This window comes from Populus alba, chromosome 18 (assembly GCF_005239225.2).
Source record: "Populus alba chromosome 18, ASM523922v2, whole genome shotgun sequence".
In the NCBI taxonomy this organism is placed as follows: Eukaryota; Viridiplantae; Streptophyta; class Magnoliopsida; order Malpighiales; family Salicaceae; genus Populus; species Populus alba.
This window is the reverse complement of record NC_133301.1, coordinates 12965288-12989302: the sequence shown is the minus strand read 5'-3', so window position 1 is coordinate 12989302 and position 24015 is coordinate 12965288. Positions and strand designations below refer to the sequence as shown.

Genomic DNA, 24015 nt, shown 5'->3' with positions numbered 1-24015 from the left:
AAAAAGTTGAAAGGGCTTATTTGAAATTTAAAGAGATTGGTGTATTATTCAAGGTGGAGACAGAGAAGAGAGTAAAAAAATGTTTATGGATACTAAACCGAAGAAGCGTTTGGCACACGCTCCAAGTTAATCTTACTCAAAAGGGCAATGTTCCTATACGAGTTATATGTATGGAGTCTCTCTCTTTTAAGTGCCCTTTTAAAGGGCACTAACCCCATTTTAGGGTTCCTTGGACCCATCATGAGGTCATGCATCACTTGCTCAAAATGCCCTCGCTTGAGGTAGCCTTTGACTTAAAAGTTAAGTTATTGTACTCAGTAATCATGAATAAATGGTTTGAAGAAGTTATCCCAGACATTATCTACTTAACGGGACATAAGCAATCTGAATAATTGAAAAGATGATATTTATTTTTTAAAAAAAATTTATTAAAATAATAATGTATTAAATCGATTAGAGTTTTGTAACTTAATTAGTTAATCTTGTAATTCAAGTCATGAATTTTATTAAATTTATTAACTATGTTTTTTAAATTATATTTTTACTTAATCATACTATAATAAAAAATAAATGCTCACAAAATCAAATTTAAACTAAATACCAAGACATTGTAAAAAAAATAAAAAATAAATCAAAGAAAAAAGAGATCAAAATAAAAAGAAAAGGAAGATATGCTACACTATTTATATGAATAGCAAAATATATTTGTTTCACTCTGTTTTGTTTTAGTTTGTTTTAATTTAAGAGAGCGTTTGAAAACGCAAGTTAACCCGTGTTTTTAAAAAATTTAAATTTTTTTTTTTGTTAATTTTTTTTTATGTCTTTAGATCGTTTTAATGTTGATAAAAAATATAATTTTAAAAAAAATAAAAAAAATATCATTTTGATACATTTCAAAATAAAAAAACACTTTAAAAAATAACCGCAACCACACTCCTAAACCGGTCTAAGCAAATACAAAAAAATTGTATGAAAAATTAAAGAAAACATGAGAAATTCTTCACAGCAATACATGAATTCAAACTGAAAATCACTACGTTGTATAAGAGTTACTACTACAATATTATTGTAATGTTCTCATCATCATCTTTATCATTGAAGAATTATTGTTGTAAGACTAAGGACTATTATGCGCAAATTAAAATATCAAGGACTAATATTATACTCATTACAAAGAATCAGGGAGCAGGGACTATTCTATTATGGGAAGTAAACAACCGTAGGGTGTTTGAGAGTATGATTGATGTTATTTTTTAAAGTGTTTTTTACTCAGAAAAAAACATGTTAATAATATTTTTTTATTTTTTAAAAATCATTATTGAAATCAGCACATTAAAATGAGTTTAAAAACATTAAAAATATATTAATTCAAAATAAAAAAATTTTTTTTTAAAATTTTTAAATTTTTTTGAAAGTGCTTTTAAAAAGCACTCCCAAACACCCACCAGATAATAAAAGCAGGCACGCGCAGAGTCGAGCGTGGCTGTCAACTTTTGCTATTTCCAATCCCAGCAAGGCACGCAGCTCTAAAAAAACCACTATAAACCTCTATCTTCTCTTCAATTCCCTCTCAAACCTCTTTTTATTTTTATTTTAATTTTCAATCTAGGGTTCTATTCTGGGTTTTGACTGAAACATTTAGTCATCAGATCAAACGGTTGTGGCTTATCGTCCATAACAAAACACAATGCCTCCTCGTGCATCAAAGCGAAAAGCGACGGCCCCACAGAACTCCTCCTCCATCACATCAGCTGACGATTCTCCTACTGGTACGATTGCTGGTTTAGTACCTCTCTCTGTGAATCTTTAATTTTGTGTTTGGTTTCTGGGAAACCGCGGGAAAAATAAAATTGAAATTCTGGGATTTTGAATATTTTGTAACTTTATTGAATAAGAATCAAAATGGTTGATTCTGTATCAAGGATTTGATAATTACTTGGAAAGATGCTGAAAACTATTTCAAAGATTAAATGCAACGCAATTAGTTCGTTATCAGCTTTAACAGTTTTGAACTTTGCCATTGAAATTTTTATTTGTTAGTATTTGATTGTATTGTAATTTATTTTTTTATGAAAATTGGATTAATTTTTTGTTATTGTGTAACTTAGATTAATAACGTTACTGATGTGCATAATGATTTGTTTTATTTTATTCATAAGTTTTGAAGAGACAGTATGTTTGGTTGTCAAATAATTCAAGGAAGGTATACAATTTTTGGATTTTGTTCATTAATTATTGTTTTTTTTTTTAATTATTATTGGGATGAATTCGTGTTTTTTTTTTTTCCTGTAGTACGGATAAATTTAGTTAGGTCCTATTTTTGTCATAATTTGCTTATGGCAGTACACCTTCTATAATGTTTGAAGGTCTGATGAAATGGGCATTTTTTTTAAGATCTTAGTACTGATTAAATTATTACAAAAAGAGTGAAGACCAAGACTTTGAGAGTTCGGTGGTCCAAATTCAAATCCTGTACTTCCTTTTTTATCTGATTATTATTTATATGATATACTGAGATTGCATGGACAGCATGGATATTACTCTTTTAAGATTGCAGGAAAGGGCAGGGAAAGGAATGTTTGCGAAGCTATCAATTTTAGCAGTGAGAAGATAGGCTTCCTTAATCCAAAATTTGTTTTATACTCTTTTAGTTATCAAGCCGTTATTGGCCTAGTATTTACCAAACAGTGTTCTCCAGCTGCTGTTGTTGGTTGGCATCACAATCATATGTTTGGATTCTGCTTATATAAAATAGTAGACGCTTGTAATTAGTAATTCATATAGGAACTAAATGCATTTTAGATGCACTTTTGATTACCATTTAAATCTTGCCACATGATTTTCTTTTGATTATTTGAAGCCAAGTAAGCTATGAGGGTCATCTTCATCAAATATAATTGGCATCTTTATCTGATCTGTCCAAATAATTTTCCATCTGCTGTTAATTTCTAACAGGATAGCATTATCCTTTTTGCAGCCTCAGATAAAACCAAAACAAAGAAGACAGATCGGGTAGATAGCCTATTTGATTCATATGCGAATAGCTCGTTAGGCATAATTGAGTAAGTTTTCTCTTGTTATTGGAATTTTGATAGCGAATATTCGCAAATTTAGTTATTGATGTTTAATTTCATTGACATGAGAAGCATTAGCTTCGTGTCTGTTTTGGTCACCGCTCGATCATGCTATTTAAAATTATGTTGACTGATGTTAGCATTCCACAATAGTTTTGTTCCCACCTGGTTATTTGTAAACTACATGTACCGTGATGCTCTAAAAAATGTTTTTTCAAGTATTGAAATGCTGATGTGTAAATTGCAAACATTAAAAGGGGATGGCAAGCTGTTTTTTTCTTTGACAAAATTCTGGTTATCTTGATGTGTGATATACACCAAAGATATATATGCATAATCTTATAACCACATGGAAATTGGTGGAATTTTTGCGTGGCCAGACATGCCTTTCAAACAGGAATTTCAAATTTCTTACAATGTTCTCATTTGCGCCCAAACAGCCCAGAAGGAATTGAGGCATTGTGTTCAGATATGAACGTGGAACATACTGATGTTAGGATCCTAATGTTTGCATGGTATGTCATTTATCATCAAAATGTCTGGGCTGTTTGTTATTACTTTTAGCTCTAATCCTGTACCTTAAATTTGTTGGTCTCTGTATTTCAGGAAACTGAAAGCTCAAAGGCAGGGTTATTTTACACGGGTACACACAAGCATGGTCTTTATTACCTTGTGCTTGTTTGTGTATGGAACAGTTTATTTTTCGTGTATCAGCTATGACATGTCTTATTTGTCAAGTATACGGCATCCTCTCTCCTCTAAAAAAAAATATATGGTGTCCTTAAATTTATATAGTTAGTTCAGAGGAAGAGGCTTAATGAAATGGATACAAATCTTGTAATCAGTGATGTAAAGAGAAGTAACAATTTAAGGGGAAAAATAATTTCATTTCAAACTAAACACACCCAGACTCAATCACTTTATGTTGTGCTATATTTATGAAAATTACTCCAGGATATCCCATATTTTGAATCCTGAGAAATGGCCCATGTACTGGCATTCTTTTGGTTCAACAATCCTCTTTATGGTCCATTATCCTCTTTTTTATCAGGATGAGTGGCGAAGTGGCATGAAAGCTCTCAAGGTTGATTCTCTCAGCAAATTAAAGAAGGGGCTGCCAGAGCTGGAAAAGGAGGTGTTACTTTGTTTCTGGAGTAGTTACTGATGTTTTCCTGTACATTATTCAGGTTGATGAGTTACTGAGTTTGCATTTTTATACCCTGCGTAGGTAAACACACCAGAAAATTTTCAAGATTTCTATTCATATGCATTTCGATACTGCCTAACAGGTGAGAACAGCATAGAGAGGGGTGTGGTTTGACTCTATGAAGTTTGTTTCTTTTGTATGTTATTTAAACTCTTTCTTTAATCCCAGTCATTTTTTTTTTCATTAACTGTCTCAGAAGAGAAGCAAAAAACTGTAGACATTGAGAGTGTCTGTGAATTGCTGAATCTTGTGCTTGGGTCACAGTTCCAATCCAAGGTTGATTTATTAATAGAGTATCTAAAGGTGGGTGGCTGATGCTGCATTGATAATACTAGAATGATGACATTTTTTCTATCTAAAATATCTGCCTTTTGCCTTTTTTTCTGACTTTCTGACTTTTGATGCTGCAGATTCAGTCTGATTACAAGGCGATAAACTTGGATCAATGGATGGGTTTTCTTCGTTTCTGCAAGGAAGTGAGTTAGTTTCTGCTGTGGTTTCTTCATAGTTCTCACTTGTGGTGTAGGACGCGAAGTTGATTTTGTACTAACATGACAGGCTACCCAAGACAATTGTGCAATCTATAAGCATTTTGAAATTATAACTCTGGAAAATATTGTTAATCACTAGAACTGCAATAGTTTGTACAAGGGATCATAGCATGAACGAGAACTTTTCTGGGCTTGATCTTACTATGATCTCTCACACAAACTAGACTTGGCAAGGTATGCAAATCTGCAGCCCTGAGCTGCGAGGTTCCTGCCATGCAATAGGAATCCAGGCCTGTGAATTGAGTGGTTGCTCTATTCAGGAATGCCAAGATATCTGCAATGGGATGTCAGGTTCAAATAACATCGGGGATTTGTTTATAAGATTCTCTTAGTTGAAGCAAATCTAAACAACATTAATAAATGACAGTATTTAGTTGAAAATGTACATTAAAGCACATTGTGGTGTAGAAGTAAAGCAATTCTTGGTGCATTTGTCTAAAGGGAAAACCCTTCATTTTACATTGTTTGCAGATTAGCTTTCCAGATCTTGAAAACTACGATGCAGACCTAGCTTGGCCCTTGATCCTAGATAATTTTGTTGACTGGATGAAAGAAAAGCTAAGCTAGTTTCAGCATTTTTTTTGGCGTTTTAACAGTGAGGTAAGCTGTTTTCATCTACTCAAGTTGGGTTTTGAAGCAGTTGGAGGAAATGCGCAGAAATTTTGATGACTGCATTTGAATTGCCTTTGTTTGCAGGAATTTGTTCAAATCGTGATTATGAAGCACCTTTTTTAATCCATACCCTCACCCTGAACTCGCAAAATATTTTCATTATATGCTGTAATTTTTCCTTTTCCATGTTTTTTTTCTCCTGCTCCATTAACTTTTAAATTGCCTCAGCCATCTACTGAAAACAAAAACGACATGGTTCTCAAGCCTCTGGTTCCATGTCGATTGGCCAATGAAAACAAAAAAGACACGGTTCCACTTATTTTACATACGATTCTGAAAGAAAACTTACTTCAGATCAAACGAAAGAAATGGCGAATCTTGCCTTCTGCTCTGATCTTCTAGTACCCGTTTTCAAATCATCTGCCTTGATTGCCATATTCCCAGGCATCCCTTTGAGTGCTTTATGCTCTTTCTCAGGCTACTGCATTTCTTATGTTCTCATAAATTCCTTTGCATTATCTGTCTGTTTAGCGTTGCCCATTGTCTAAGCCCTCAAAACCCCGTAACAAGACCCACATCAAATTGCCTCGCAAATTACATGAATATTCTGTCTGAAATGCCTAGAATTAATGACACGGTCGAACATGTACCATAACATTACATTTCAATGAGGTGGCATGGATCTTAGCGTTTAATCTGAATAATTAGTTTATCTAGTCAATTCAGATGAATCTTAAAAATATATTATTTTACTTTTTTGAGCGAAGATATTGTTTCAGACAATGACTTTTTTAAATAATTGAAATTGTCATGATTAGATCTCAAATAAATTTAACTGAAACATAAATTCAACTGAAATAACTTGGAACAATCATAGAAATATATTATTTTGTTTTTTTGAATGAAGATATTGTTTCAGACAAGATTTTTTTAAATAATTGAAATTATCATGATTGGATCTCACACAAATTTAAAATTTAACTGAAATAACTAGATGTATCGGACAAATCTTTAAATTAATTTGAAATGAACTCAGCCTGAAAAAGGCTAAACTGAATTTAACAGCTATGTTTTTTCAAAAGGGAAGAGTTGAAACGAAAGAATATTTATTGAATTACTTGGCCAACTTTTTTTATTATCCATGGGCGTGTGTATAATCAGAAGAGTAGTTTTATTATTTCTATTTTCACAAATACACGCATGAAAGTCGTTTAATCAACATTTTAATCGAGGAATTCTGAAAAAACAAGATCTTCCATTCTCCATGACCGTGGCGGCTTCAATTCGAGATCCCACAACCTCCTGGAAATTAGAAAGCTCCAAACCTTTTTATCCAATGACCCATGCCCTTGAAGCTGAAGAAAGAAAAAATAATACAAAATTAATCAAAGAGAACGTTAACCTACCCTAAAATTGTTCACGAAATGGTAGCTATAATTCATGGCCGGAAACAGGTTTACCTTGTTTTGAGATTTCCCACTCGCTATCATAACTGAGGGCCCAAAAGAAGTAACCACGAAGACCAAGTGCCTGAGCAAACTCTAGCTTCACAGTTGTCGATCGGCTATCATCATATCCAATCCAAGAAGTCCCGGCATAAGAATACGTGGATACAGTTTTGGCATCATACACCACGGTGGCGCCATTCTCTTTATTGAATTTCTCCACCTGGGAAAATATCAGGACGCCATCATCTCCAGGACCGACCGCCGTGGCCGGTGCTCCGATTCCATTTACCTTCGGGTCTTTAAGCTGCCAAGTCTTCCCGTACAGAGGCAGGCCCATGACCACCATGTTTCGAGGCACACCAGCACGAACCCACGACGCAAGCCCATAGCTCGTGCTTATGTTGCTATTAGGATCGTATAATGCCGCGTGAGCTCCTGTAGCCGAAGTGTCCCATGAACCACGGTATTCATAACACATTGCATTGACCCAATCCAAGCTTTTGGCGATGGATGCCGCTGGAAACTTCCGGTAGGTCTCGTCCCATTGAAAGTCGACGGAGAAGTAGACGGCAGCCGTGAGCAACAGAGGAGACCGGTGGGTGGACTTGGCTTCCTTTCTGATAGCAACTCTCCATTCTTCAAACAGCTGGCCCAAGTCAACCATCTCTTTTGGGTTCTTAGGAAATTCCCAGTCAAGATCCAGGCCATCAAATCCATGTGTTCTCGCCACTTCCATTGCTGAATCTATGAAAATGCTACGTGACCCTTCATTTGACGCCATTCTAGCAAAGAGTTTTGGATCACTACTACCTCCCCCAATTGAGACTAGTGTCTTCACTGGTGGGTTTTTCTGATGAAGGGTGCTAGTGAAATTCTTGAGCAGGGAAGCAGTTGACTCGGATACTTCGAGCTTGAATGTGACATTACTCGGCAAGAGAAAGGCATATAAGATGTGAGTGAACAAAGTGGTGTCGATGGCTGAAGGTGGGAAAGTTTGAATCCAAGAAGGCCAATACGCAGCTTTGACAGCCGGAGATGAAGCCATGACATATCCGGTGGTGATGGTAAAGAGTACAAGGACTGGAAGGAGAAGAACCAATCTGTGGCTAGCCATTGAGTGCTCGGGGGTAATGCTCTCATTGTCAAAGATTTGTGCCTATATATACAGAGAAATATCAAGAGATTATGGAAACGAAAAGGTTGACAATTCATTATTATACTTAAGTACTCTCGTTTGTTTGACTGACGTAAAATGGTTTTTTAAAAAATATTTTTTAAAATTTCTTGGATTTATTTACTATTAAAAAAATTAATCAATGAAAAATACTTTTCATTTAAATAAAAAATTAACTTGGTTTCTATAAAAGTATTTTTCTCTGAAAAATATTTTTTTAAAAATTATAAAAAATTTAAAAATATCAAATTATTTACTAATTATAATAAATATGATTTCTCAAACTTTTGATTATTATATATTTTTTTGTTTTAAATCTTTTTTTCTTTTCAATTTTACCTCTTATAATTTGATTTAATTTGATTTTTATATTAACTTTGGTCCTTATTTTTATGTATTATTTACTTTTCTCTTATTATTTTTTAATTGAAAATTTTTATCAATTATATTTAATCCCCATTCTTTTGATTGTTACTTATTTTTTTAAAAAAATAATTTATGAAATTATAATTATTATTATTTTAATTTCATTATCTTTTAATTTTTTTTATCTGCTAGATTTGATCTCTATTATTTTAATTGTTATTTATTTTACTTAAGATTTGTTTCTTATTATTTTAATAAACTTGAAAAAAATATATTAATAAGTTATTTTTCAGCTCATTTTCAATGATATAATCAAATATTAAAAGTGTTTTCCAACTTATTTTTATGACACTACTAAATATCAGAAAATAATTTACTTTTTAGAAATTTATTTTTTTTAAAAAACCACATTTTTAAAATAATTATTTTTTCAACAAATAATTGCACCTTATTTTCTGTTGGTACATGTTTTAGATGGTTGTTCTTTATCCTGGCATTGTTGGAAGTTGAAGGAGTAAGTCGGCTATTTCGACCATTGGTGATTGTTTTTACAAGAAAAGTGACTATCTAGTGATTGTGATTTATTACATGCCACTCAAAGTGCGTCGCTGTTGAGCACTAAACTTAACACTATTCTTTTTGTAAAGTATTTAAATTATTTAATTTGAAGTTTTTAGTATATTAAAATGATTAAAAACATACTAATTTAATATTATTTTAAATAAAATATATTTTTAAAATTTAATAAAAAATAAAAGTTATCATTACTGTTGATAATATTATCTGGATGATGCTAGAGATTAGGTAAATAACCATTATTAACAAATACTTTAAAATGTGTGGGGAAAGTACTATAGTTTTCCCCACATGATCTTTTTTTTTTTCATTTATTTTTGTGCTTTTTTATTCTTTTCTTTGCCCCCATTTTTTTGTCTTTCCCCATAATTTTTTTTTTGTTTTTTTTGGGTTTTACATGTTTTTTTGTTTTTTCTCAAGACTGTCTTTTTTTATTATTCTTTTTTGTTTTTTTTTTCAAAATTACCCTTGTTAATTTTTTTTTTTAATATTGAACTGGTTGAAATTTTAATTTTGTAGTTTTTTTTTATTAAAAACATTATGAATTACTACAATGTTTCCTTACATGGTTTTTTTTCTTTTCTTTTCTTTTTTAAATGATCTTTGTTGATTTTATTTTTTTCATATTAAGTTAGTTGAGAATTTTGCTTCGTATTTTTTTCTTTAAAACACTGTGGATTATTACAATGTTTCCCCATATGGATTTTGTTTTGCTATAGTGTTTCCTTACATGTTTTTTTTTTTCAAAATTATGTTTGTCAATTTTTTTTAATATTGAGTTGGTTGAGAATTTAACTTTAACTTTAACTTTCCCCACATGTTTTTTTTTTTTTCATTTTTTTTTCCAAAATTGTCTTCTTCTTTTTTTCCCTTTTTTATGATTTTTTTTCCAGAATTGTCCTTGTCGATTTTTTTTTTTTTTTTCATATTGAGCTGGTTGAGAATTTAGTTCGTAGTTTTTTTTCTTTAAAACACTGTGAGTTGTTACAATGTTCCTGCACGTGCTTTTTTTTGTTATGAATTTTTTTAAAATTATCTTTATCAATTTTATTATTTTTAATATTGAGCTGGTTAAAATTTATAGCTATAGATTTCCTCATAAAATACTATATATTGCTACAGCGTTTCTCTAAATGTTTTTTTTCCTTTTGTTTTTTTTTTATGATTTTTTCCAAAATTTTCTTTGTTCATTTTATTTTTTAAAATATGAAGCTTGTTAAAAATTTAGTTTTGTAGTTTTTTCCTTGAAAATATTATGGATTTCAATAGATTTTCTCCATATAATTTTTTTTTTATTTTTTTTCACAAACCTACAATAACATACAAGCATGCCATAAGCCACCAACATTGTGTCAACATGGCATCTAGTAAATATCTGGAAGTCCTCTCGATTTATATTTTAAAAAATAAAACATTTTTGTTTTGAATAAAGCTGAAAAGTAGTTCGGATTAGTTTGCCATTCTTTTTACACTGAATAAAAAAAAAGAAGGATAGGACTCAAGATAACAAAACAGTGTAATCGCAAGAAGTGGACAGGATAATTAGACATTTCTGATTAGAAAAACAAGCAGCGGTCAAGATACATGTTGTAGCTTGAACAAATCACATTTCTTGAAGATATGCCTTGTTATTCTCTACTTTATTATGAATTTATCTGACAATAAATGATCATCATTCCATATAAATTAAATTAAATGACTTATGAGTTTACACTAATTTTTTTTTTAATAAAAAATTTAAAATTGAATAGACATTATTATTCAATTGATTTTGAATTATTTTTCAAAATTTTATTTCGATATATTTTTTATGAGATTACTACAGTCTCAAATAAACATCTTGATATTTGGTTTATGTTTAATTTTCAAACGTTAATTTTTGTTATCATGTCACTGAGCAAAAACTAGTAAAAAAATAAAATAAAATTGTTAAATCTAGAATAATCCATGATTCAAGGTATGTGTTTAGTGGGTTAAGTCATAAAATTTAAATTGATATATTATGTTCGTCTTGATATTTAAAAAAAAAAAATGTTATTTTAATTCTTTTTTAAAGCCAAACTATACTTTTTAACGATTATTTAGGTTAACTTTGAATATGCCAAGTCAATTGAGATATGTTAAAGTAACTTATATATAATTTAATTTTAAATTCAGGTTAGATAAGAAGTTTGGTCACCAAAATTTAATATTAACTAATTATATTAAATTAATAACAATATTAAATAATTTCTTATCATTTTGAAAAAAAATTTTATATTCATTTTTATTTCAAGCATAACATGAGCCAAGAAACTATTTACATGTAAAATAAATAAGAAGTGTTGATATAAAATATATTTCCCTTTGCTTAGTCATGTATTTCTTATAAGTTTTTTTTTATTTAAATATAGTTATAAACATTTGGTCTGAAAAATGAGATTATCAAGTCAATGACCAACCTTAAGATTATATTATTTTGTTTTTTAAATGAAGATGATGTTTCAAACAAAAGATTTTTTTTTTAAATAATTGGAATTGTCATGACTAGAACTTATATGTGCGTTGACTAAATTAATTAGATTTATTAAATCAATTTTTAAACTAATTTGAAATGAAACTCAACCAGAACCAATGAGTTGACAAGTTACAAACTCACATGCTAAACTGAATTTAACAGCTATGTTATTTCAAAAGGGAAGAGTTGAAACGAAAGCACATTTTTTATTATCCATGGGCGTGTGTATAATCAGAAGAGTAGTTTTCTTATTTATATTTTCACAAATACACGCATGAAAGTCGTTTAATCAACATTTTAATCGAGGAATTCTGAAAAAACAAGATCTTCCATTCTCCATGCCCTTGAAGCTGAAGAAAGAAAAAACAAAGAAAAAACAATAAAAAAATAATCAAAGAGAACGTTAACCTACCCTAAAATTATTCACGAAATGGTAGCTGTAATTCATGGCCGGAAACAGGTTTACCTTGTTTTGAGATTTCCCACTCGCTATCATAACTGAGGGCCCAAAAGAAGTAACCACGAAGACCGAGTGCCTGAGCAAACTCTAGCTTCACAGTTGTGGATCGGCTATCATCATATCCAATCCAAGAAGTCCCGGCATAAGAATACGTGGATACAGTTTTGTCATCATACACCACGGTGGCGCCATTCTCTTTATTGAATTTCTCCACCTGGGAAAATATCAGGACGCCATCATCTCCAGGACCGACCGCCGTGGCCGGTGCTCCGATTCCATTTACCTTCGGGTCCTTAAGGTGCCAAGTCCTCCCGTACAGGGGCAGGCCCATGACCACCATGTTTCGAGGCACGCCGGCACGAACCCACGACGCAAGCCCATAGCTCGTGCTTATGTTGCTATTAGGATCATATAAGGCCGCGTGAGTTCCTGTAGCCGAAGTGTCCCACGAACCACGATAATCATAACACATTGCATTGACCCAATCCAAGCTTTTGGCGATGGATGCCACTGGATACTTCCGGTAGGTGTCGTCCCATTGAAAGTCGACGGAGAAGTAGACGGCAGCCGTGAGCAACAGAGGAGACCGGTGGGTGGACTTGGCTTCCTTTCTGATAGCAACTCTCCATTCTTCAAACAGCTGGCCCAAGTCAACCATCTCTTTTGGGTTCTTAGGAAATTCCCAATCAAGATCCAGGCCATCAAATCCATGTGTTCTCGCCACTTCCATTGCTGAATCTATGAAAATGCTACGTGACCCTTCATTTGACACCATTCTAGCAAAGAGTTTTGGATCACTACTACCCCCAATTGAGACTAGTGTCTTCACTGGTGGGTTTTTCTGATGAAGGGTGCTAGTGAAATTCTTGAGCAGGGAAGCAGTTGACTCGGATACTTCGAGCTTGAATGTGACATTACTCGGCAAGAGAAAGGCATAGAAGATGTGAGTGAACAAAGTGGTGTCGATGGCTGAAGGTGGGAAAGTTTGAATCCAAGAAGGCCAATACGCAGCTTTGACAGCCGGAGATGAAGCCATGACATATCCGGTGGTGACGGTAAAGAGTACAAGGACTGGAAGGAGAAGAACCAATTTGTGGCTAGCCATTGAGTGCTTGGGGGTAATGCTCTCATTGGCAAAGATTTGTGCCTATATATACAGAGAAATATCAAGAGATTATGGAAACGAAAAGGTTAACAATTCTTTATTATACTCAAGTACTCTCGTTTTGTTTGACTGACGTAAAATGGTTTTAGAAAAAAATATTTTTTTAAATTTTCATGTATTTATTTACTATTAAAAAATTAATCAACAAAAAAATACTTTTCATTAAAAAAAAAATTTAACTTGATTTCTATAAAAGTGTTTTTCTCTTGGACGAAAAATATTTTCTAAAAATTATAAAAAAATTAAAAATATCAAATTATTTTACTGATTATAATAAATATGATCCTCAAATTTTTAATTATTATATATTTTTTGTTTTGAATTTTCTTTTCTTTTCAATTTTACCTCTTAAAATTTGATTTAATTTGATTTTTATATTAACTTTGGTTCTTATTTTTTATGTGTTATTTGTTTTTTTTCTTATTATTTTTTTAATTAAAAATTTTTTATCTATTAAATTTAATCCTCATTTTTTTATTGTTATTTATTTTGTTTAAAATAATTTATGAAATTGTAATTATTATTGTTTTAATTTTATCATCTTTTAATTTTTTTATTTGTTAGATTTGATCTCTATTATTTTTGATTATTATTTATTTTATTTGAGATAATTTATGAATTTTTTTTTTCAATTTTATTTTTATTCAACTTTTTAATTTATAAGATTTTTTATTATTATTTTAATAAACTTGAAAAAATATATTAATAAGTTATTTTTCAACTCATTTTCCATTACATAACCAAATACTAGAAAGTATTTTTTCAACTTATTTATCATGACACTACCAAATATCAAAAAATAATTTACTTTTTAGAAATTTATTTTTTAAAAAAAACCACTTTTTTAAAAATAAATATTTTCCATCAAATAAAAGCATCTTATTTCTTGTTGGTACATGTTTTAGATGGTTGTGCTTATCCTGGCATTGTTGGAAGTTGAAGGAATAAGTTAGCTATTATGACCATTGGTGATTGTTTTACAAGAAAAGTTAGGATATTTGACTATTTAGTGATTGTGATTTATTAAATGCCACTCAAAGTGCGTCGTTGTTGAGCACTAAACTTAACACTATTCTTTTTTGTAAATTATTTTAAATTATTTAATTTGAAGTTTTTTAGTATATTAAAATGATTTAAAAAATACTAATTTAATATTATTTAAAATAAAATATATTTTTAAAATATCATAACAAATAAAAGTTATCATTACTCTTGGACAATATTATCTTGATGATGCTAAAGAATTAGGTGAATAACTATTATTAACAAATACTTTAAAAACATGTAGGAAAGTATAATAGCTTTTTTCATATGTTTTTTTTAATTTATTTTTGTGTTTTGTCTTTCTTCCCTCCCTCAGCTTTTTTTCCCTGTCTTTCCCCACATTTGTTTTTGCCCCCTCTTTTTTTTTTGGGTTTTACATGTTTTTTTTTTAGTTTTTTTCCCAAGATTGTTTTCTTTTTTATTATTATTTTGTTTTTTTTTAATTATCTTTGTCGATTTTTTTTAATATTGAATAAGTTCAAAATTTTAGTTTTATATTTTTTTTCTTTAAAACATTATGAATTACTACAATGTTTTTCTATATGGCTTTTTTTCTCTTCTCTCTCTCTTGTTTTTTTTTTTTCTCAAAATGATCTTTGTCGATTTTATTCTTTTTATATTGAGCTGGTTGAGAATTTTGCTTCATAGTTTTTTTTAAAAAAAACACTATGGATTGTTACAATGTTTCTCCACGTGGTTTTTTGTTTTGTTACAGTGTTTCCCCATATGTTTTTTTCAAAATTATCTTTGTCGATTTTTTTTAATATTAAGTTGGTTGAGAATTTAGCTTTTAACTTTTCCCACATGTTTTTTTTTATTTTATTTTGTGTTTTTTCCAAAATTGTCTTTTTTTTCTCCTATTTTGTAATGATTTGTTTTTCAGAATTGTTTTTGTCGATTTTATTTTTTCATATTGAACTGGTTGAGAATTTAGCTTCGTAATTTTTTTTCTTTTAAACATTGTGGATTGCTTACAATGTCCATCCACATGATTTTTTTTTTGTTATGAATTTTTTTAAAATTTTTTTTATTGATTTTATTATTTTTTAATATTGAGTTGGCTAAAAATTAACGCTGTAGATTTTCTCATCAAATATTATAGATTGCTATAGTTTTTTCTTGCATGTTTTTTTTTCCTTTTATTTTTTTTAAGTTATGATTTTTTAAAAAAATTTTCTTTGTTCATTTTATTTTTTAAATATTAAACTTGTTAAAAATTTAGCTTTGTAATTTTTTCCTTGAAAATATTACAAATTATAACAATTTTTCTCTGTTTTTAATTTTTTCCATAAACCTACACAGCATACAATCATGCCATAAGCAGCATGGTGTCTAGTAATATATCTTGAAGCCGTCCCTCGAGACCGATTCAATAGCTTTATTTATATTTTAAAAAAGAAAACATTTTTGTTTTGAATAAAGCTGAAAAGTAGTTCGGATTCGTTTGCCATTCTTTTTACACTGAATAAAAAAAGAAGGATAGGACTCAAGAATAAATAATAAAACAGTGAACACGAGAATTGGACATTTCTGATTAGAAAAGAAGCAGCGGCCAAGATACATGTTGTAGCTTGAACAAATCACATTTCTTGAAGATATGCCTTGTTAGTCTCTACTTTATTATGAATTTATCTGACAATAAATGATCATCATTCCATATAAATTAAATTAAATGACTAATGAGTTTACAGTAATTTTTTTTAATAAAAAATTAAAATTGAATAGACAATATTATTCAATTGATTTTAAATTAGTTTTCACAATTTTATTTCATTTCAACATGCTATTTATGAGATTACTATATTCTCAAATAAACATCTTGATATTTGATTTATACTTAATTTTCAAGCGTTAATTTTTGTTATCATACTACTAAGCAAAAACTAGTTAAAAAAAAAAATTAAAGTTGTTAAATCTAGTATAATCCATGATTCAAGTTATGGTTTAGTGGATTAAGCCATAAAACTCAAATCGATCTATTATGTTTGTCTCGATATAAAAAAAAAAATATCATTTAGAATTTTTTTAAAGCCAAACTACACTTTCTAACAATTATTTAGGTTAACTTTGGATATGCTAAGTCAATTGAGTTATGATAGAGCAATTTTTATAAAATTTAATTTTAAACTCGGGTTAGATAAAAAGTTTGGTCAAGAGAATTTAAAATTAACTCACTAGAATGAATTAATAATAATATTAAATAATTTCTTATAATTCAAACAAATTTTTTATATTTATTTTGACTTGGAGCATGAGTCAGAAACTATTTACATGTAAAATAAATAAGAAGTGTTGGTATAAAATATATTTCCCTTTATTTAGTCATGTATTTCTTATAAGTTTTTTTATTTAAATATAGTTATAACATTTGGTCTGAAAAATGAGTTTATCAAGTCAATGACCAACCTTAAGATTATATTATTTTGTTTTTTAAATGAACATGTTGTGTCAAACAAAGATTTTTTTTTAAATAATTGGAATTGTCATGACTAGAACTTATATGTGCGTTGACTAAATTAATTAGATTTATTAAATCAATTTTTAAACTAATTTGAAATGAAACTCAACCCGAACCAATGGGCTGACAAGTTACAAACTCACAGGCTAAACTGAATTTAACAGCTACGTTATTTCAAAAGGGAAGAGTTGAAACGAAAGCACATTTTTTATTATCCATGGGCGTGTGTATAACCAGAAGAGTAGTTTTCTTATTTCTATTTTCACAAATACACGCATGAAAGTCGTTTAATCAACATTTTAATCGAGGAATTCTGAAAAAACAAGATCTTCCATTCTCCATGACCGTTGCGGCTTCAAGTCGAGATCCCACAACCTCTGGAAATTAGAAAGCTCCAAACCTTTTTATCCAATGACCCATGCCCTTGAAGCTGAAGAAAGAAAAAATAATATAAAATTAATCAAAGAGAACGTTAACCTACCCTAAAATAATTCACGAAATGGTAGCTGTAATTCATGGCCGGAAACAGGTTTACCTTGCTTTGAGATTTCCCACTCGCTGTCATAACTGAGGGCCCAAAAGAAGTAACCCCGAAGACCAAGTGTCTGAGCAAACTCTAGCTTCACAGTTGTCGATCGGCTATCATCATATCCAATCCAAGAAGTCCCGGCATAAGAATACGTGGATACAGTTTTGGCATCATACACCACGGTGGCGCTATTCTCTTTATTGAATTTCTCCACCTGGGAAAATATCAGGACGCCATCATCTCCAGGACCGACCGCCGTGGCCGGTGCTCCGATTCCATTTACCTTCGGGTCTTTAAGGTGCCAAGTCCTCCCGTACAGGGGCAGGCCCATGACCACCATGTTTCGAGGCACGCCCGCACCAACCCACGACGTAAGCCCATAGCTCGTGCTTATGTTGCTATTAGGATCATATAAGGCCGCGTGAGCTCCTGTAGCCGAAGTGTCCCACGAACCACGATAGTCAAAACACATTGCATTGACCCAATCCAAGCTTTTGGTGATGGATGCCGCTGGATACTTCCGGTAGGTGTCGTCCCATTGAAAGTCGACGGAGAAGTAGACGGCAGCCGTGAGCAACAGAGGAGACCGGTGGGTGGACTTGGCTTCCTTTCTGATAGCAACTCTCCATTCTTCAAACAGCTGGCCCAAGTCAACCATCTCTTTTGGGTTCTTAGGAAATTCCCAGTCAAGATCCAGGCCATCGAATCCATGTGTTCTCGCCACTTCCATTGCTGAATCTATGAAAATGCTACGTGACCCTTTATTTGACGCCATTCTAGCAAAGAGTTTTGGTTCACTACTACCTCCCCCAATGGAGACTAGTGTCTTCACTGGTGGGTTTTTCTGATGAAGGGTGCTAGTGAAATTCTTGAGCAGGGAAGCAGTTGACTCGGATACTTCGAGCTTGAATGTGACATTACTCGGCAAGAGAAAGGCATATAAGATGTGAGTGAACAAAGTGGTGTCGATGGCTGAAGGTGGGAAAGTTTGAGACCGCCAAGAAGGCCAATACGCAGCTTTGACAGCCGGAGGTGAAGCCATGACATATCCGGTGGTGATGGTAAAGAGTACAAGGACTGGAAGGAGAAGAACGAATTTGTGGCTAGCCATTGAGTGCTTGGGGGTAATGCTCTCATTGTCAAAGATTTGTACCTATATACACACACACACACACACAGATAAGAACCAATGGATTATGAAAATGAAGGTCAATTTTTTAGGTTTGTTTTCTAGTAATTATATGTTTGATTTTTTTATAATAAAATTTATATAATTATTAATTTTCAAATTTATATAATTAATTGAGACATGTCCAAATTCATCTTGACACCAACTAAATAAAAAATATGAAAACGAAAAGATTGACAATTCGTTATTATACTTATTTCTCGTTGGTACATGTTTTGTATGGTTGTGCTTATCCTGGCATTGTTGGAAGTTGAAGGAATAAGTCAGCTATTTTGACCATTGGTGATTGGTTTACAAGAAAAGTAGGCTATTTGACTATTAGTGATTGTGATTTATTACATGCCGCTCAAAGTGCGTCGGTGTTGAGCACTAAACTTTAGCACTATTCTTTTTGTATAGTATTTAAATTATTTAATTTGAAATTTTCAGCATATTAAAATGATTAAAACAAATTTAAAATTATTAATCTAATATTCTTTAAGTAAAATATATAAAAAACACAAAAGCTATCTGGATAAACTTACATATATCTCAATCAATTCTTTAAAATTTTAAAGTTAATAATCATGTAAATCTCTTACGATAATAAAATTTATAACACTTAAATTAATAATTTAAAAAATATAAATCTAAAATTTAACTATATTCCTTAAATTATTATCTCATGGTGCTAGAGGATTAGGTAAATGATCATTACAATATTTCTAGAAGCAATCCCTCGAGACCCATTCAATATCTTTATTTATATGTTTTTTTTTCTTAAAAAAACACGTTTCTTTGGAATCAAGCTGAAAAGTAGTTCGGATTAAGTTGCCATTCTTTACACCGAATTAAAAAAAAGAAGGTTAGGAGGACTCAAGAATAATAAAACAGTGTAATCACAAGAAATTGGAGAGGAGAATTAGACATTTCTGATTAAAAAACAAGCAGCAGTAAAGATATATGTTGTAGCTTGAACAAGTCAGATTTCTTGAAGATATGCCCAGCTAGTCTAGATATTGTTCGTCCATTTTGAGAAATTGAAAACTCAAGAGTAACATCGAGCCCAGAAAACAATATTTTTCTATCTCGAAAACTAAATCTCTCTCATATCATATGATACTGACGAACTCGAAAATATTTCAAATGATTCTGCTCGTTTTCACGGTTGTTTAATGGGATTTGTTTGACAGCTTCTCCCTTTGTTATTGGGCCAGATTCTGAGCCCAGGTTTTCTCCCATTTTAGTAGCACTTCTCTTCTTTGTTATTGGGCTAGGCTTTGAGCCTAATATTTCTTCACTGTGTTTAGTTTTGAGAAGGTTTTCCTTATCTAGAGAAGTTTTTGGCAAAAATTTATAAGGAAAATAAAATAAAATAATGTTTGTCCAACAAATTGTATCTTGTTAGTATTTTGAAGATTTTTTAATGTAAAAGCCGTGTTATTCTCTACTTTATTATTAATTTATCTGACAATAAATGATCATCATTCCACATGAATTAAATTAAATGAATTATGAGTTTACACTAATTATTTTTTGATAAAAAATTAAAATTGAATAGACACTATTATTCATTAACTAAAATTAGATGCCCCAACATGATGAATAGTGGAATGTGAAGGTATTTTTCACTTTAATCTTCAACATTTCTAGGACTTGTTTTTTTTTTTTTTTTTTAAATTTAAAATTTAGTTTTTTTTTTTAAATTTCATTCTCTAACATTGAGTTTATTATGTATTGACTTTATAATTTGTTTCAATTTACTTTTTATGAGATTATCACGGTCTCATGATCCGGGTTGTAAGGTTTGCGACTTAGCCAAGTTGACTCAGTTTATTTTTTGTTCTTTTTTAAATTTTTTTTTTTTAATTTTATCCTCCAACTCTAAATTGATTGAGAATTGAACTTTATTTATTTATTTATTTATTTCTATGGAGTTATCCTAATCTCCTAACCCAAGTTTGACTTGTTAACCTAGGTTGACTCTGATAAGTTTTTTGATTTGTTTTTCAATTTAATCCTTCAATATTAAAGTGATTGGAAATTGAGCTTCAATTTTTTTTATTTGCTTTTATGGGGTTATCATAGTATTATGACCTTAGTTATGAGCTTTATAATTTGTTTTGGCTTGCGTTTTATGAGATTATCCTAGTTTTATAATCCAGGTCAAAGGTGTGGTTAATTGACTTGGGTAATTTTTTGTGTTTTTTTTTTTCAGTTGATTGTTTTTAATATCATCTTTCAATATTAGATTAATTGAGAATTGAGCTTTATAATTTGTTTTAATTTGTATTATATGGGTTATCCTGATCTCATGATCCAGGTTTGACAGGTTAACCCGGGCTGACTTTACTTTTTTCTTAGTTGAATTTTATTTTTAATTTCATCTTTTAATATTGAATTGATTGAGAATTCAGTTTTATATTTTTTTTTTATTTGCTTTTTATAGAGTTATTAAGGTTTCATGACTCTATCCAATTAACTTGAGTAAATCGGAGTTGTCATTTCAAGTTATTTTTAATCTTCTCAAGTCCACAAGATCGCTTCAGGTTAATCTATACCGCCACAATACAATGATCTAATAAAAACATATTATAACTGCTAGTTCATCTTAAATACCCTAATTGATGCAGTTGGTGAAACTGCCATTAGAATATGTATCTCTTCGGGCGTTGCCATGGTAGGATGCCCTCTCAGGAGTCTTTTAGTGCCTTTCGTAAAATCTGTAGAGCGTAAACACTCTGGACTCTGAGGCTGGTCTTTCTTTTGAAGAAATTAACAAGGATTGGGAATGAGCTTTCAATGACTTCCCACCCCAGTTGGAATAGCTATTGCCAGAAAGGGCATTGCATTACATAAAAGCTTTCTTTTTGGGACTTGGTAGGTACAGCCCTGTGAAGATCAAGGCCAGACTTGTATGGTGGAAAATGTCCTTCCCTCGTTTTTTCACCGGAAGGAGACTTCAACAGAAGTTCTACTCTATTTTTAGTTGGACAAGAAATAAGTAGCAACTAATATCAAGAAAGATTTAATGAGTGCAAGGAGGAAGAACACAGGTCAGGACGAAAGAAGCTAAGTTACGATTTTCTTTAGCTCAATACAGGTTGGATTATCAACGGGGTTCCAATTGGGAAACTTGCGAATCATTGAACGAACACATTACTTGCTGGGATGAGGATGCAGTTTCCATGTCCCCTTTCTTTTTTTCTGAAAATCCTGGCCTTTCAGGTGTAGCAATAGCCATGGAATCATCATTGTTGGTCTAGCATCTGGATTTTCTTGGACACACAGCAGAGCAACTTGCATGCATGTCAGTAGCTTACAAGGTGAGGATGAATCATCCAAAAATGGATCAATGAATTCCATTCCTCTCCCGTTTTTTCACAGGTCATATGCCTGCATGCATCAAGTCAATGCATTTCAAGCTGCCAACTCTACGTGAAAAGCTTCACTAGCAAATCAAATGGTGCAAATAATTATATGAATTCAAGTAACTCACATATTCTAAGAGGTTCAAGTCTTCGTTTTCGCCGTAAAAACGTGTATTCGTCTTTCCACTTATCATTTGAAGTCTAGCCGTAAGCGAGACCTCGTTCTTGAACTCTTCAAGTCCTTGAGTTGATGATGCTGACAGCCTCTTCACTGCTATTTCCAGGCCTCTTGGTAATTTACCCTGGTACATTTTGACACTTGATGTTAGCATTATTTCCTGTAAACAAACCTGAAAATCCGACCATGAATCGTTCCAAACGTGAGACTTCCAGTCAGGAATACAGAGGGTTAACTTAACCATACAATACCTTATAAACAGGGCCAAACCCACCCTCTCCAAGCTGGTTTTCTCTTGAAAAGTTATTTGTAGCTGCTTTAATGCTTTCAAAACTGAACACTTGCAGGATAGGAGCATCACCATCAAAATGTTCTGCAGCGGCCGATAAACTAGTTCCTCTACCAGAGAAACTTCTATCACCTAAGACTCTGGTTCCTGTAGCTGAAAATAGAAGAAGGAAGCAACCCAAAAATGTTTATCTGTTTGTCATTCCATTATTGAAAGTAAATGGTGGACCCTCTCAATTGATTAATGTTTACCTTCTCGCTCAAAAAGTCTCCTTCTGTAGTAAAACATCAATGAGGCTGATAAGATACTGATGAAAGCAATTGGAAGCACAATTTTTAGCCACAACCAGCTCCTTTTTCCCTGGCGTACCTCATCTTGTGCTGTTAATGCAGGTCACTAAATTAATCTCTCATCAAATCGAATACATAGTTTTTCATCTACTCTTGCGCAAATTCTGTGTGGTTGCGTATAAGGAAGGCTAAAGAATTGACTTTATTTACTAGTGATGATGTGAAACAGGCACAGGAGAAACCAAAGCATAAACAAAAGCCTAGGTGGTATCTACATACAGACTTAACAGTTGAAGATGCTAAACACACAGTGCAAGCTTAGGATTAGACTTCCACCTAGATTGACAGCAGATGTGGGATACGCTGGTCCTGTGGTATTCTGTCTGACGCAGAGTATTGTCAAAGCTACCAGAGTTTTCAATTTTCCTGACTAATTTACAATCTAATAAAAAATCATTACCAACCTGCCAGAGAAAGAGCCCAGTTGTCATCATGGATCACTTGAAACACGTTGTAACCAAGTAGCCCCTTCTCCTTCGCATAAGAAATCTTAGCTCTAACGGTCTCCACATCATCAAAATTGATCCAAGTTGATCCAGCAACGAAATAATTCACTACATAAGTAGAATTATAAACTGACCTAGCTCCATAACCATAATTTTGAATGAATGATCTGACGAACCTATAGCCTATTGAAATAATTCACTACCGAAGATTCAATAAAAGACTTCCTGTATGAAGATTGCGTCAGCATTGAAGACAAGACAGAACTGTTAACTGCCTCACCTAAAATGGACTTGTATGTCTCAACTTGCCAATTCCATATTGACAGAAGCGTTACAATTGAAGGGTTCTTGCGCTTGACGATGCCCGTGAAGTTCGAGAAGTTCTGTTGAAAGTCAGATGGGATGGAGAGCTCATAGGTGGATGAGTTGACATTGGCAAATGCACAAATAAGCAACAGAATCACCAACCCTAATTCAGAACATTGGAAGATGTTTTTCTTTTGATTGAATAGGGAAGGCAAGGAAAGTTCACAAAGTTTATTCCGCTAACGTAGAATTGAAGATAAATTTTGAAAGGTATTATATTTATATCATATAGATTTGATTTTAAAGTTGTATTCCACCATCATACCCCCAGATTTGATTTTATAAAAATCCAGTGATTGAAATGAACAAATTTAAAATTATAGAGACCAAATAGGAAAAAAAAATGAAAACTTCAAGTACCAAAGTGAAACAAAACTTAAAATTATATATAGATACCAAATTTTGAAAACTAAATCTTTTGGGAAAACTATAGCTACAGTGTTTTATGATGTTCTTTGGTATTATTTATTATATAATTGTAATAGTGAATGCAAACTATTGGTGTGCTTGTTCTTGCTCTTGATTTAATTTAATTATTTGGAATTTTCTTAGTAAATCTCAAGTAAAATAAGAGTTTGTCGATGTAAAATGTGTAGAATATTTTGGAAATTAAGTGTAATTTGAACATGGATTGAATTTTTTTTAAAATTATTTTCAATGAACGAAAAATAACTATGATCAAAACA

The 24015-nt window shown here is 31.5% G+C and overlaps 5 protein-coding genes across 8 annotated transcripts; 1 reads left to right on the top strand and 4 right to left on the bottom strand.

Moving 5' to 3' along the window:
* Nucleotides 1–1492: 1492 nt before the first annotated feature.
* On the top strand, nt 1493–5835 carry LOC118034323 (uncharacterized). Of its 2 annotated transcripts, XM_073406083.1 has the most exons (11): nt 1493–1769; nt 2558–2602; nt 2978–3062; nt 3515–3589; nt 3681–3717; nt 4126–4209; nt 4303–4363; nt 4478–4584; nt 4692–4757; nt 5304–5432; nt 5529–5835. In XM_073406083.1, the coding sequence occupies exons 1-10, from the start codon at nt 1688–1690 to the stop codon at nt 5397–5399; spliced, it is 738 nt and encodes a 245-aa protein (XP_073262184.1). In that variant the 5' UTR covers nt 1493–1687; the 3' UTR covers nt 5400–5432; nt 5529–5835. The 2 variants fall into 2 exon arrangements, with proteins under 2 accessions (XP_073262184.1, XP_034895468.1); XM_035039577.2 differs by lacking the exon at nt 2558–2602 and having other exon boundaries at nt 1499–1769.
* A 763-nt stretch (nt 5836–6598) lies between these two features.
* LOC118034325 (nod factor hydrolase protein 1-like) lies at nt 6599–8036 on the bottom strand. Its single transcript, XM_035039580.1, has 2 exons — nt 6905–8036; nt 6599–6799 (listed from the first exon to the last, which is right to left on the bottom strand). The coding sequence occupies exons 1-2, from the start codon at nt 8004–8006 to the stop codon at nt 6774–6776; spliced, it is 1128 nt and encodes a 375-aa protein (XP_034895471.1). The 5' UTR covers nt 8007–8036; the 3' UTR covers nt 6599–6773.
* A 3655-nt stretch (nt 8037–11691) lies between these two features.
* Nucleotides 11692–13083, bottom strand: LOC140954198 (nod factor hydrolase protein 1-like). Its single transcript, XM_035039578.2, has 2 exons — nt 11972–13083; nt 11692–11855 (listed from the first exon to the last, which is right to left on the bottom strand). Exons 1-2 carry the CDS (start codon nt 13068–13070, stop codon nt 11803–11805), a joined length of 1152 nt encoding a protein of 383 aa, XP_034895469.2. The 5' UTR covers nt 13071–13083; the 3' UTR covers nt 11692–11802.
* A 3737-nt stretch (nt 13084–16820) lies between these two features.
* LOC118034324 (class V chitinase CHIT5a-like) lies at nt 16821–18311 on the bottom strand. The gene is made up of 2 exons (XM_035039579.2): nt 17168–18311; nt 16821–17062 (listed from the first exon to the last, which is right to left on the bottom strand). Exons 1-2 carry the CDS (start codon nt 18270–18272, stop codon nt 17037–17039), a joined length of 1131 nt encoding a protein of 376 aa, XP_034895470.1. The 5' UTR covers nt 18273–18311; the 3' UTR covers nt 16821–17036.
* A 2662-nt stretch (nt 18312–20973) lies between these two features.
* LOC118034326 (putative G-type lectin S-receptor-like serine/threonine-protein kinase At1g61610) lies at nt 20974–23496 on the bottom strand. 3 transcript variants are annotated; one of them, XM_073406207.1, is made up of 5 exons: nt 22922–23488; nt 22419–22547; nt 22130–22320; nt 21829–22002; nt 20974–21725 (listed from the first exon to the last, which is right to left on the bottom strand). In XM_073406207.1, exons 2-5 carry the CDS (start codon nt 22453–22455, stop codon nt 21711–21713), a joined length of 417 nt encoding a protein of 138 aa, XP_073262308.1. In that variant the 5' UTR covers nt 22456–22547; nt 22922–23488; the 3' UTR covers nt 20974–21710. The 3 variants fall into 3 exon arrangements, with proteins under 3 accessions (XP_073262308.1, XP_073262307.1, XP_034895474.1); XM_035039583.2 differs by lacking the exon at nt 20974–21725 and having other exon boundaries at nt 21747–22002; nt 22922–23493; XM_073406206.1 differs by lacking the exon at nt 20974–21725 and having other exon boundaries at nt 21746–22002; nt 22419–23496.
* Between the last annotated feature and the right edge of the window lie 519 nt (nt 23497–24015).

Bases quoted from the DNA above. Each gene is read 5' to 3' on its own strand.
- LOC118034323 (XM_073406083.1), top strand. From the start codon at position 1,688: ATGCCTCCTCGTGCATCAAAGCGAAAAGCGACGGCCCCACAGAACTCC. The intron at 3,063-3,514 runs GTAAGTTTTCTC...GCGCCCAAACAG, and splicing joins AGCTCGTTAGGCATAATTGA to CCCAGAAGGAATTGAGGCAT. The intron at 4,585-4,691 runs GTGGGTGGCTGA...TTGATGCTGCAG, and splicing joins TATTAATAGAGTATCTAAAG to ATTCAGTCTGATTACAAGGC.
- LOC118034325 (XM_035039580.1), bottom strand. From the start codon at position 8,006: ATGGCTAGCCACAGATTGGTTCTTCTCCTTCCAGTCCTTGTACTCTTT. The intron at 6,800-6,904 runs GTAAACCTGTTT...TTCTTTCTTCAG, and splicing joins GTGGGAAATCTCAAAACAAG to CTTCAAGGGCATGGGTCATT.
- LOC140954198 (XM_035039578.2), bottom strand. From the start codon at position 13,070: ATGGCTAGCCACAAATTGGTTCTTCTCCTTCCAGTCCTTGTACTCTTT. The intron at 11,856-11,971 runs GTAAACCTGTTT...TTCTTTCTTCAG, and splicing joins GTGGGAAATCTCAAAACAAG to CTTCAAGGGCATGGAGAATG.
- LOC118034324 (XM_035039579.2), bottom strand. From the start codon at position 18,272: ATGGCTAGCCACAAATTCGTTCTTCTCCTTCCAGTCCTTGTACTCTTT. The intron at 17,063-17,167 runs GTAAACCTGTTT...TTCTTTCTTCAG, and splicing joins GTGGGAAATCTCAAAGCAAG to CTTCAAGGGCATGGGTCATT.
- LOC118034326 (XM_073406206.1), bottom strand. From the start codon at position 22,455: ATGTTTTACTACAGAAGGAGACTTTTTGAGCGAGAAG. The intron at 22,321-22,418 runs GTAAACATTAAT...TTCTATTTTCAG, and splicing joins GAGACTTTTTGAGCGAGAAG to CTACAGGAACCAGAGTCTTA. The intron at 22,003-22,129 runs GTATTGTATGGT...AAAATGTACCAG, and splicing joins GGTTTGGCCCTGTTTATAAG to GGTAAATTACCAAGAGGCCT.